Source organism: Microcaecilia unicolor, chromosome 4 (genome assembly GCF_901765095.1).
Source record: "Microcaecilia unicolor chromosome 4, aMicUni1.1, whole genome shotgun sequence".
Classification (NCBI taxonomy): domain Eukaryota; kingdom Metazoa; phylum Chordata; class Amphibia; order Gymnophiona; family Siphonopidae; genus Microcaecilia; species Microcaecilia unicolor.
Window position 1 is genome coordinate 253,368,181 of NC_044034.1, and position 13,855 is coordinate 253,382,035.

Here is a 13,855-nt window from a genome sequence, read left to right on the forward strand (position 1 = left end):
GCCGCAGTGCTTCTTTTAATGCTGTCGGCGCTGCTGTCCAGTCTCCCACCCCCGCGGCGGCGCTTATACTGCTACGGTGCTGCCTGCCTGACAGCAATTCTACAGATGCATCACAGACATCCAACGTCCTGCTCCAGGGCCTTCCGCGTCCCGCCTCCGTAAACAGGAAGTTACATCGGCGCGGCAGAGGGAAGGCCCCGGAGCAGGACGTCGGACGTCGGTGACGCATCTATAGAGTTGCTGTCAGGCAGGCAGCGCCATAGCGAAGTGTAAGCGCTGCCGCGGGGGTGGGAGACTGTGCACAGCAGCTGACAGCATTAAAAGAAGCGCTGCAGGGGTGGGAGAGGGTGAGGAAGTCAGTGGGGTGCTGGCCCGGGAAGGGGAGGGAACAGAAGGGTGAAGGGTGCTGGATTTGCTAGGGGCAGAGGGTTGGAGGGAAGGGAGAGAGGTTTGGGATTTGCAGAGGGGAGGTTGGAGGGAAGGGGAGAGGTTTGGGATTTGCAGAGGGGAGGTTGGAAGGAAGGGGAGAGGTTTGGAATTTGCAGAGGGGAAGTTGGAAGGAAGGGGAGAGGTTTGGGATTTGCAGAAGGGAGGTTGGAGGGAAGGGGAGAGGTTTGGGATTTGCAGAGGGGAGGTTAGAGGGAAGGGCAGAGATCTGGGATTTGCAGAGGGGAAGTTGGAAGGAAGGGGAGAGGTTTGGGATTTGCAGAGGGGAGGTTGGAGGGAAGGGAAGAGGTTTTGGATTTGCAGGGGGAGGTGGAGGGAAGGGGAGAGGTGCTGGATATGCAGGGGGGGGTGGAGGGAAAGGAGATGTGCTGGATACGCAGAGGGTTGAAGTGAAGGGGAGAGGTGCTGGACATGTAGGGGGGCTGGATGAAAGAGAAAGAGGTGCTGAACATGTAGGGGGGCTGGATGAAAGGGAGAGAGATGCTGTGCATGTAGGGGGGGCTGGATGAAAGGGAGAGAGATGCTGGACATGTGGGGGGGGGGGGCTGAAGGAGAGGTGCTGGATATGCAGATGATGGCTGAAAGGAAAGGAGACAGATGTGGACCTGCAAGGAGGGCTGGAGCAAAGGGAGAAAGGTGCTGGACCTATGGGAGGGGTTAGAGAGAAGGGAGAGAGGTGCAGGGAGAAAGAGCCAGATGCATAAGGGGAAGGAAAGAGAGGAAGAGAAGCTGGTTGGGGGGTGGGATCAGAGAGGAGAGGGACACATTGGTGTGGAGGAGGGAGAAAGGGGACATAGGGAAGTATACAGATACAGAAGGGAGATTATGGGCATTAGGTGGGAGCATGGGGACAGGGACACAAATGTGAGATGCTGTATGGGGATGGCACATGGGCACAGAGGGGTAATGCCTGACAAGGGGGGGGGGCGGGGATATGGAATAGAGATAAAATGCTGGACACTGGAGAGGGGGGTATATGGACACAGAGGGGGGGAGATACCAGACAAGGGGGAGAATAGGAACACAGAAGGGATATGCTGGGCATAGGGTGCATAGGTGCACAGAGGAATGATGATGGATGAGGGGATATGAACACAGGGGAGCTTCTGGACAAGGAAATATAGGAAAACAGAGATGGGAGATGGATGATGGACATGAAGAAAGAAGAAATGTCAAATAGGAGACACTGGCAAGTGAGTTAAGAGAAGACAGAGGGAAGCAGAAACCAGAGACTGGGACCAATATGATTTGAGAAAAAATGACCAGACAACAAAAAGGTATAAAAAATATTTTATTTTCACTGTTGTGAATATAACATGTTGGATTTGAAATGTACATCTTGCCAAAGTTGATGTTAAACATGGCTGGGGTCCAGGACAGAAATCTAGGAAATGACCCCAAAGTCCATTACCAGGCTATGCCTTCAGCTTCCAGCAGGTGGGCTTTCTCTGGCCAGGGAACCAGGCACAATTGCCCTAGTTGCAACCACTAACACCATCCCTGGCATGTGCCATCTTTATATTTTACACAGGAGCAAATGCCTTTCTTTCTTGTTTCTCTGGTGTTGTACTACATGCAAGGTCTAGTTTCTTGGGGGTTCCGTTTAATTTATATTTCTAGAGTTTGTGGTCACTTATTCTGTATTTGGCATTTGTGTCTTGTGTGTGTGACTGAGGTATTCTGTTAGCATGAAGTTTCCATGTAGCATTCTGTAGTAATTTGGCTTGTTCAGCTTTCCTGATAAATGTATTTGTATTTTAGGGCCCTACTATAATATTTAAGGCACTTCTTTTTCATAGGTAGGATCTTTGTTTTTGGAAGTTAGTGTTGGCATGGTAGATTTGCTCTAGGTTCTGAGTGACTTTTGTTTTATAGATTTTTTTTAAAGTTAATTTATAATATATCTGTAATTGAGATTACACTAGAAAACAAAATTTCTTTATATGATGAGTTTTATGGAGAATTGTCCTTGCTGTGCTCTGTATCCATTGTTGGTGGAGGGCCAGGAGGTTCTCTGGATGCAGAATGTGTTTGGCTTCAATACCATATATGTGTTGGAGGACCATGGCTCAGTGGGGTTGAATAGTGCAGTCTATTGTACTTCCCTTAGCTCTAAATTGGCCTGCAGCCACTGAAGCCTGCACTAGAACCCTCATTGAAGTTATGGGGAGTGGGGTATGGACAGAGTATGAGTGCATCAGGTTGCTGTTTTTTCTCTTTCAAAAAAGTTGGCAACTCTAGTGCCCACCCATCCAACCTGTTGGCCCACCCAAAAATTGCCTTCTGGCTACGCCACTGCTTGCATTTATGCGCTAAGGGGGAAATGCAATGAAGGGGCCCTTTTACCAGACTGTGATAAAAAGTGGCCTGCGCTGTTGTCAGTGCATGGGTTTTCTGCATGCTGCGGCCACTTTTAGCACAGTGGTAAAATGGCCGCATTGCCATATCTTTCTTTAATGCAGGGCCACCGAGAGACATAGCCAGGCCTGGGGCAGAACTGGACCACTGCAGGCTGCCTCCATCACTCACAACCCCCCCCCCCCCCCCACACACACGCACTCACACTGCCACTCCCGCCCGCCCCTTTTCTGTCTTTGCCTCAAAGGGGGGGGGGGGGGGGGCAGGCCAGGCACTGGCAAATAAAGTGAAATAAAATGTATTGCACTGTTCCAGCAATTTAAAAGGTACAGAAATGGGCAAGGATTGAAAGAGATATAGGAAGCAAGGCAATTTCACAATTGTCACCCTGCCTATCCAAGAATAGGGACCTGTGTTCCATTCTCTAAGATCAGTTTGTATCTGCCTCACCACTGGGACATAGTAAGCAGAAAAAAGTTGGTCAACTGAGGAAGTAACCTTTATTCCTAAATGTTTAGATGATGTTACCCATTTGAAAGGGAAATTAGCCTTAAGAGTTTCCAATAATTTCTTTTCCAAACTAAGGTTAAGTGCTTCCATCTTATCGATATTGGCATTAAATCCTAATACATTGCCATAGTCCTTCATCTCCTGAAGAATGATAGATAGAGATTTGTGTGGTTGTGTTAAAGATAATATAACATCATCTGCAAATAGGAAATTTTATGAATACGAGATCCAACCAATTTCCCTTTAATATCAGGATTGTTATGGATACACTGAGCAAACGGTTCCATGATAAGAGCAAACAGCAGGGGTGACAAAGAGGGGCATAATCGAACGGGGCGCCCAAGTTTTCCGGAGGACGTCCTCACAGGACGTCCCCGCGAAGGGGCGGGGAAACCTGCATTATCGAAACTAGATGGGCGTCCATCTTTCATTTCGATAATACGGTCGGGGACGCCCAAATCTCAACATTTAGGTCGTCGTCCTTAGAGATGGTCGTCCCCGGTTTTTGGCAATAATGGAAACCGAGGACGCCCATCTCAGAAACGACCAAATCCAAGGCATTTGGTCGTGGGTGGAGCCAGCATTCATAGTGCACTGGTCCCCCTCACATGCCAGGACACCAACCGGACACCCTAGGGGGCACTGCAGTGGACTTCAGAAAAAGCTCCCAGGTGCATAGCTCCCTTACCTTGTGTGCTGTGCCCCCCAAGCCCCCCCAAAACCCACTCCCCCACACTATCTTTAAAGGGCAGGGTTCGAGGGAGCAAGTAGTTGGTTGAAGGTCTCTTGGGATTTTGTGAAGGCCCTCATCTGTTATTGGGTTAAAAGAGTCTCATGTATCTGTATCAGGTGGGGGCAAATTTGTGCTCTCCTGGTTAGCTGATTGGAAACTGGGTGGGACTTCCTGTAAATCCTGGCAGAGACTTTTAGTTTTGTTAGCAAAGTATTCAGCAAAATCATTGCAATTCAGTTTTGACTGGGCAGACTAATTCTGTTGTGAGGGTTGCAGATGGCTGTTCACTATGCTGTACAGGTGCTTGATTGAATTGGCAGCCTGTTCAATATATTGAGATAAATATTGTTTTTTGGCTGCTGTTAAGGCTTGGCGGTACTTTGTCATGTGATTCCTCCAGTTTAGCCTGTCCTCATCTAGGCGAAACTTACATCATCTCCAGTTTCCGTCCTTCGCGCTTAAGGGTCCGAAGTTCTGGAGAAAATCAATGTGAGCGTTTAGAATAACTATAATATAATAGAATCATTTTGAGTCACTACTATAAAAGACAACATGCAGATGTTTTATAGATTACAGATTTGCAAAAATGTGCTTTCCAGATGGCAGGAAACTATGTATTCTCCTGTTAACAGCGAAAAAAAAAAAGTCACTGACTGTGAATCTTTCTTCTTCTGTTGCTTGATAGATCATACATCAGCCTATTTCCCTATATTTCTTTGCTCTTGGAAGCCCTACAGATGTTGTTATTTTATTTATGCACACAAAGAGGGGCATAATCGAAAGGGACGTCCTCGTTTCTATTTGGATGTCCTCACAAAACGTCCCCAACCAGGGGCAGGGAAACCTGTATTTTCAAAACAAGATGGACGTCCATCTTTCGTTTCGATAATATGGTCAGAGACACCCAACTCCTGAAATTTGGTCATCCTTAGAGATGGTCGTCCCTAGACTTGGTCATTTCTGATTTTCGGCGATAATGGAAACCAAGGACGTCCATCTCAGAAACGACCAAATGCAAGCCATTTGGTCGTGGAAAGAGCCAGCATTTGTAGTGCACTGGTTCCCCTCACATGCCAGGACACCAACCAGGCACCCTAGGGGGCACTGCAGTAGACTTCATAAATTGCTCCCAGATACATAGCTCCCTTACCTTGTGTGCTGAGCTCCCCAAACCCCCCCAAACACACTACCCACAACTGTACACCACTACCATAGCCCTATGGGGTGAAGGGGGGCACCTAGATGTGGGTACAGTGGGTTTGTGGTGGGTTTTGGAGGGCTCACTGTTTCCTCCACAAACATAACAGGTAAGGGGGGATGGGCCTGGGTCCGCCTGCCTGAAGTGCACTGCACCCACTAAAACTGCTCCAGGTACCTGCATACTGCTGTGATGGACCTGAGTATGACATCTGAGGCTGGCATAGAGGCTGGCAATCAATATTTTTAAAGATGTTTTTTGAAGGTGGGAGGGGGTTAGTGACCACTAAGGGAGTAAGGGGAAGTCATCCCCGATTCTCTCCGGTGGTCATCTGGTGATTTCAGACACCTTTTTGTGCCTTGGTCATAAGAAAAATACGACCAGGTAAAGTCGTTCAAGTGTTCGTCAGGGACGTCCTTGTTCCTTTCGATTATGGGTCAAGGACATCCAAGTGTTAGGCACGCCCAAGTCCCACCTTCGCTACGCCTCCGATAAGCCCCCTTGACCTTTGGCTGTCTCTGCGATGGAGTGCAGTTGGGGACATCCAAAATCGGCTTTCGATTATACCGATTTGGACAACCCTGTGAGAAGGACGCCCATTTTCCAATTTTATGTCGAAAGATGGGCAGCCTTCTCTTTCGAAAATGAACCCAAAAGCCTCCATTGAGAAGATGAGTACAGCATCAAACGTAAGTGTTGAGAAGCATTTGCAGTACATTTATTATTGCATTGGAAATCTCTTGGACTGAATAATATGTATTTTTATGAACATTGTATCTGAATTGAGTCATTGAGCTCTATAATATTTGGAGTGTAAAGAACAAAAAGAAAAAAAGTCTCATTAAAAAAAAAAGTCTCACCTTTAAACCTTTACATAAAATTAGGAGATGTTTTTGTGAGGTTTTTCGGCAATTATTGTCATAAGCCAATTCAGTCACTGAATTCTTTTTCCTCCTTCTGTGTGGTGACTCAGTGTGAGTGGATAAGAGTGTATTTGAACCAGAATTCCACATAAAAATATTGGCTTTTAAGTGTGGGGGTGAAATTCACAAGCCTTTTTTGGGTTGTGGGTTATAAAGTGCACACCCATATGCATACTGTCCAGCAGAAGTAAATGCATTTGAGCTGCTATTGTGAGGGTTTTTGTGAGGCTAGTTTGTAAAGACACAGATGCATCTAGGTCAAAGGTTGGAGCTGCAGAAGAATCAACACTCTGCTCAACTGAGGTAAGGACTGTGGCCCAAACCACAGGAGCAGAAGGCCCAAGGACTTGGCTTCAAGGAGCATAGACCATAGACTGGGGAGTCAGGCCTAGGACCAGCTGCACCAGCCCAACCAACATATAAGGGTAATGTTATCCACTAAAGGTAGAAAGTAGTGCACCAGCCCTTATACAGGTGATGTCACTGGAATGTTTCAGTATTTCTACCTCCATCTATGGGTTGAGAAGGTTTCACAACCTGTTGGTGTTGACTGATCTAACAGATGATAAAGAAAAGTTGGTTTCATTGATTTACACAGCATACTCTACAACTTTCAACATGTAAGAGCTGTACAAATATTTAAAAAGTAATTTTTATTATTTTATTTGTTGCATTTGTATCCCACATTTTCCCACCTCTTTGCAGGCTCAATGTGGCTTACATTACATCATGAATAGTGGAAATACATTAGAAAATAGATATTTAAGGATCTTGGGTAAGATGATAATGATAAAGCATGATAGTAGTATAACAAGCAAATATCTAAGGCAATTCTGGATATATGTGTAGGAGTTCCAAAACATCAGCAAAGGCAGGATCTACCCATATGTAGATAGTAGTTAAATATTACTTCCATACAGACCATGTTTGTAGAGTGTTCTTGAAATTGTTAGTACTCAACATTTTCCCCTGTCACAGCCAGAGACTTCTGTATTTCTTTGAATGTGATCTTACAGTGGGGGAAATAAGTATTTGATCCCTTGCTGATTTTGTAAGTTTGCCCACTGACAAAGACATGAGCAGCCCATAATTGAAGGGTAGGTTATTGGTAACAGTGAGAGATAGCACATCACAAATTAAATCCGGAAAATCACATTGTGGAAAGTATATGAATTTATTTGCATTCTGCAGAGGGAAATAAGTATTTGATCCCCCACCAACCAGTAAGAGATCTGGCCCCTACAGACCAGGTAGATGCTCCAAATCAACTCGTTACCTGCATGACAGACAGCTGTCGGCAATGGTCACCTGTATGAAAGACACCTGTCCACAGACTCAGTGAATCAGTCAGACTCTAACCTCTACAAAATGGCCAAGAGCAAGGAGCTGTCTAAGGATGTCAGGGACAAGATCATACACCTGCACAAGGCTGGAATGGGCTACAAAACCATCAGTAAGACGCTGGGCGAGAAGGAGACAACTGTTGGTGCCATAGTAAGAAAATGGAAGAAGTACAAAATGACTGTCAATCGACAAAGATCTGGGGCTCCACGCAAAATCTCACCTCGTGGGGTATCCTTGATCATGAGGAAGGTTAGAAATCAGCCTACAACTACAAGGGGGGAACTTGTCAATGATCTCAAGGCAGCTGGGACCACTGTCACCACGAAAACCATTGGTAACACATTACGACATAACGGATTGCAATCCTGCAGTGCCCGCAAGGTCCCCCTGCTCCGGAAGGCACATGTGACGGCCCGTCTGAAGTTTGCCAGTGAACACCTGGATGATGCCGAGAGTGATTGGGAGAAGGTGCTGTGGTCAGATGAGACAAAAATTGAGCTCTTTGGCATGAACTCAACTCGCCGTGTTTGGAGGAAGAGAAATGCTGCCTATGACCCAAAGAACACCGTCCCCACTGTCAAGCATGGAGGTGGAAATGTTATGTTTTGGGGGTGTTTCTCTGCTAAGGGCACAGGACTACTTCACCGCATCAATGGGAGAATGGATGGGGCCATGTACCGTACAATTCTGAGTGACAACCTCCTTCCCTCCGCCAGGGCCTTAAAAATGGGTCGTGGCTGGGTCTTCCAGCACGACAATGACCCAAAACATACAGCCAAGGCAACAAAGGAGTGGCTCAGGAAGAAGCACATTAGGGTCATGGAGTGGCCTAGCCAGTCACCAGACCTTAATCCCATTGAAAACTTATGGAGGGAGCTGAAGCTGCGAGTTGCCAAGCGACAGCCCAGAACTCTTAATGATTTAGAGATGATCTGCAAAGAGGAGTGGACCAAAATTCCTCCTGACATGTGTGCAAACCTCATCATCAACTACAGAAGACGTCTGACCGCTGTGCTTGCCAACAAGGGTTTTGCCACCAAGTATTAGGTCTTGTTTGCCAGAGGGATCAAATACTTATTTCCCTCTGCAGAATGCAAATAAATTCATATACTTTCCACAATGTGATTTTCCGGATTTAATTTGTGATGTGCTATCTCTCACTGTTACCAATAACCTACCCTTCAATTATGGGCTGCTCATGTCTTTGTCAGTGGGCAAACTTACAAAATCAGCAAGGGATCAAATACTTATTTCCCCCACTGTAGGTCTCACAGTGAATTAGAAACCAAAAAAATCTTGATTTGATAAGTTTCCATACTGCTTAATTAAATACTCGGTGGAAGCTCTTTTTGCAGCAATAACGGCTATGAGTCATTTAGGTTAATAGTCTACCAACTTGCATACCTGGATGGAACAGTATTTACCCGTTCGTCTTGACAGAGTAGCTTAGGCTCTTTTCAGGTTAGCTGGGGAGCATCTGTGGACTGCAAGTCTTGCCAGAGATTTTCTGTTGGATTCAGGTGTGAGTTTTGACTGGGCCACTTGAGGACATTTATTTTCTTCTTGCTGAGTGACTCCTCAGTTGCCATTGCTTAGGTTTACTGTCTTGATGAAAGGTGAATCTGTTGCTCAATCCCAGGTCATTGACAGACTGGAAAACGTTTTTCTGCAGAATCTTCTGTACATTGCACCATTCATCTTTCCTCGATCTTCACAAGCCTCCCTGCTACGCAAAGCATCCCCACAACACAGTGCTACCACCAGTCATTTGTATGGTCATGCTATAGTTAATTGTATGTTAGATTATATGGGTTATTAATGTGTTAATAAGTTAATGGATGAATTTTAGTACATAAGTAATGCCATACTGGGAAAAGACCAAGGGTCCATCGAGCCCAGCATCTTGTCCACAACAGCGGCCAATCCAGGCCAAGGGCACCTGGCAAGCTTCCCAAACGTACAAACATTCTATATATGTTATTCCTGGGATTTTGGATTTTTCCAAGTCCTTTTAGTAGCGGTTTATGGACTTGTCCTTTAGGAAACCGTCCAACCCCTTTTTAAACTCTGCTAAGCTAACCGCCTTCACCACATTTTCCGGCAATGAATTCCAGAGTTTAATTACACGTTGGGTGAAGAAAATTTTGAATTTTTATAATTTGTAAACTGCTATGAGTGACTTTTAGCCAAATTGGAAGTACATTTTTAATCAATGACATGAACCCACTGTACTTTACTGTACAGATGGTGTTTGCAGGGTGATGTGCTCTTTGTTTTACCTGACACATTTCATTTGGCATTGGGAATAAAAAGTTTCACTTTGGTCTCATCAGACCACAGAACTTTCTCCTGATCTGTGCAATGACCGTTGCAAAAGTGATGCAGCACATCATCCCTCGGATTCTATAAAGGTCACCCAAATTTGGGTACAGATCTCAGATCTACGGGCAAACTTACTAGTTAACGAGACATTAACAATCAACTATTGATGTTAATTGGCAGTAATTAGGATTTACGTGCTGATCTGCCTGTGCGCTATTCTATTATACTGCGTACCTAAATTGCCTCACGTACAACTCAAAAGGGACGATGGTCATGGGAGCGGCATGGGTGGGTCAGGGGTGTTCTCAAAATTTAGGCGCAGTGTTATAGAATACAGGGGGTTTGCATCCAACTTACACAGCAGGATTTGCCAGTAAGTCCTTTGGGTGCGGGAATCTACGCCAAGCATTATTGTATAAAGGACGCTCAGCCCAGAGCAACCTTTATAGAATCACACTTAGTACGGATTCTTCCCGGTGCAGTAACTTTGGACACTATTTATTGAATCTGGCCCCATATGGATTTCCTTCAGCAATGGCTTCCTTCTTCCCCCATCTTCCATACAGTTCCAAAACATCAGCAAAGGCAGGATCTACCCATATGTAGATAGTAGTTAAATATTACTTCCATACAGACCATGTTTGTAGAATGCTCTTGAAATTGTTAGTACTCAACATTTTCCCCTGTCACAGCCAGAGACCTCTGTATTTCTTTGAATGTGATCTTAGGTCTCACAGTGACCTTCCTCGACAGTCTCCTTAATGCACAGCTACTGACCTCTTAAGGCAGTAGTTCCCAAACTTTCTCGGGTCACGGCACCCCTAGGTTACACATTTCCTCTCTGATCTCCTCCCCTCCCACCTAGTATTGAGTCCTACCTGTGCCGGCGGGAATGACTGAGGCCCAAGCTCCATGCTGCCTGTGCAGCAAGCAAATCGGTAGCATGCTTCAACCACTGATGCCAGCATTCCTAAACATGCCCTCCTTCTCTCCCATCTGTTCCCCCCTCTCAATCCAGTGTCTGCCTCCTCCGTTCCCCCCCCCCCCCACACACACACCTGCCACTGCTGCTTCTCTAGACCAGCAGCATCAGATCAGCAAAGCAAGCTTCAGCCACCATGAGGCAAGACTCTCAATTCACACGGCTGCCGGCGGTGCCCCGGAACGGGAAATGATGTCCAAGGGGGCAGGACTTTCAGCTGCATGTATGGAAAGTCCGGCCCCCATGATGGCTGCAGCTTGTTTTGCCACTGCTGCTGCTCATCTAGAGATGCAGAAGTGGCAGCTTGGGTGGCAGCGGGAGGGAGGTGGGAAAAATATGCCGCAGCACCCCTGTGAGTTCACTGTGGCACCCTAGGGTGCTGCGGTGCACAGTTTGGGAACCACTGTCTTAAGGTGTAGTTAACTTTCTTATACTTATCAAGGATCACTAGGTTTATTACAATGTGTATTAAGCCTTTTTAATGTTAATGAGCTGTTTGCATACATTTACATGTGACACAGCTCATTAATATTTGTTGCACATTCTGCATTGTGTTGTATAGTTATTATTAATATTCACTGGTGTCACCAATAGCATGTGTTTGCTCACTACTCTGACCGCCACTGACTGATGGAGAAACTCATGAGACCACATTCACCTCCTAATTCTATAAAAGTCACCATAAATTGCACGTACAAATTTGATTGTGCACTCAATTTGCATGCGCAATTTAATTGAATAACAAGCCAATTTAGTGCCAATAATTGGCTTTTTAACAAGCAATTATTGGTACTAATTGGTACTATTTATGTTGTAAGTGTGAAAATTTAGGAATGTGATCCATGCCTAAATTTTACGCGCGTCCTGAAACAGGGGCTGTGGAAATGGGAGGGTCATGGGTGGTTTGGGGTGGATCAACATGGGTGTGGTTTTCGGTTACTCATGCAATTATAAAATAAGGGGGTTCTGCATGTAAATTTAGGTGAGAGCATTTGCATCATGTTTTCGTTGGTGCAAATGGACACACCTAAATTTACATGCGACTCCTGGAACTTAAGCGGTATTCAGTAAACTGTGCCTGACTATAAGTGCAGCTTATAGAATAGCGCTTTTTTTCAGCTCCATATTTAGAATCTATCCTCAATGTGCAATTAGATAGGGGCCCTTTTACTAAGCCACGGTAAAAAGTGTCCTGTGCTAGTTTTGGCGTGTGAAATTGGCGCGCACTGAACCATTTTTTACTGTGGTGGGGAAAAGGCTTTTTTTTAAAATGGGGCAGTAAATGGCTGTATCCTAATATTAAAATTAGCATGCAGCTATTTACTGCCTGAGCCCTTATCGCCACCTATTTAGAAGGCAGTAAGGCCTCACACACTACTTGTGCGGTAATGTGGCCGTGTTGATTACTGCCAAAAATCCCCACCCCCACCCCACAGTAGAAAATAGAAAATTATTTTCTACCACGGGAAACTGCGCACTCTAACTTCGGAACTACTGCCGGACACCCGTGCTACCCCAGTAGTAAGGTCAATTTGGCGCATGCCAGCTGCGCAGTAGCCCTACTGCGCCTTAGTAAAAGGGCCCCTTAATGTGCATCAATTTACTTGTAGTGTTTTAAACTTGAGCCGACACTATTGCTTGTAATATTATGGTTCTAAGTAGTAAAACCAATGCTAAGCGAAAATCTCAACATTGCTAAAAATTCCCTTTTTATTTTGTTTTACTCAGGCACTAGATGGATTTGTAATAGCTGTAACTACAGATGGAAGCATCATATATGTTTCTGACAGTATTACACCTCTTCTTGGACATCTGCCGGTGAGTGATCATCTCATTTGTAGGTCTTTACTTTCTTTGAACATTCATAAAAATCCAAAATTAAAATCATATAGTGTTATCTGTGTTTCTGTTTCAGGATTTTAAGGTCTCATATGTCTGCTATGGAGAAATTATCAAACTACCTGTCGTCAAGCAATCTATGTGGGTAGTTATACCTCTGAGGCGTGCTGCAGTAATCGAAGCAAAACAAAGCGTGTAGTTTTTCTTTAATTACTGCCAAAGGAAAAGTACCCATAAAAATGTTACCTACTTTTTCTGTGGGTAATTTTTAAAGGCAGAAGTATGCATGCAATTTTGATTATTCAGATCAATGTGCATACCTCCTTCCCCTAATCCAACACCACCCCTTAATGCCTCCTAGACAATGTTCTCTCTAAGGATTGATGGTGGTGTGCAAAATTTCCAGCCCATGTGCAAAAATGTCTACTGACCAAATCTGTGGACAATTTTGTGTGGCAGAAGCTCTTGATTAAAAGCTGTAATCAAAACAAGGTGCAATATTTGGGAAAATATTGTGGATCCAATATTCAATTAGTAGCCATTAGTGTTTTGCTGACCATTGCCAGCGTTATTCCCACAAATTCAATGCCAGGCCATGTCTGGGATGCAGCATTGAATTTCCGGGAATAAGGAGCCAGCAAGACCATAGCAGTTATGTGCAATATTCAGCACTTAACTGGCTATGGTGAACAGCATAAAGATAGGACTGACTTTTGTGTGGTCCTACTTATGCAGTTACCTTGGCCGGTTAAGAGCTGAATATCGGCACTTAACTGGCCAACTGCTGACTCCGCCCCCAGGACACCCCCAACATAGCCAATTTCACTTTGGGTTCTAACGAGGCATTTTCAGTGGCATTATCTAGTCAAGTGTCGTTGAATATTACTGGTTAGCCCCAAAGAAGCGATTTAACCAGCTAGGAGCCATATCTGGCCATTTAAATTGCTTTGAATATTGATCCCCTACTTTTATATTATTACCTTAATATCATGTATGTCTTTCGTAACATAATGTAAAAACTCAGAAAAAGGAGGCATTACAGACTTGTGATGGAAAGTTAATTGTGAGCTGTACAACTGTAATACCTCCCCCCACCAAATAAAACCCCCTTACATCAGGCTTTTAAAAACAGAATCTTGCAGCTTAGAGGAAGCATTTGCCGGCAACAGTCATTTATAAAATTTTAACAATCTATGAAT

At 44.9% G+C, this 13,855-nt stretch overlaps 1 protein-coding gene across 3 annotated transcripts in view; it reads left to right on the forward strand.

The window, feature by feature from the left end:
- The window catches only part of NPAS2 (neuronal PAS domain protein 2), a 248,538-nt gene that overhangs the window by 115,029 nt on the left and 119,654 nt on the right, over positions 1-13,855 (forward strand). For all 3 annotated transcript variants that reach the window (XM_030201427.1, XM_030201428.1, XM_030201429.1), the window contains exon 5: positions 12,546-12,635. In XM_030201427.1, coding sequence (XP_030057287.1) covers positions 12,546-12,635 — 90 coding nt within the window. The remainder of the gene's footprint in view (positions 1-12,545; positions 12,636-13,855) is intronic.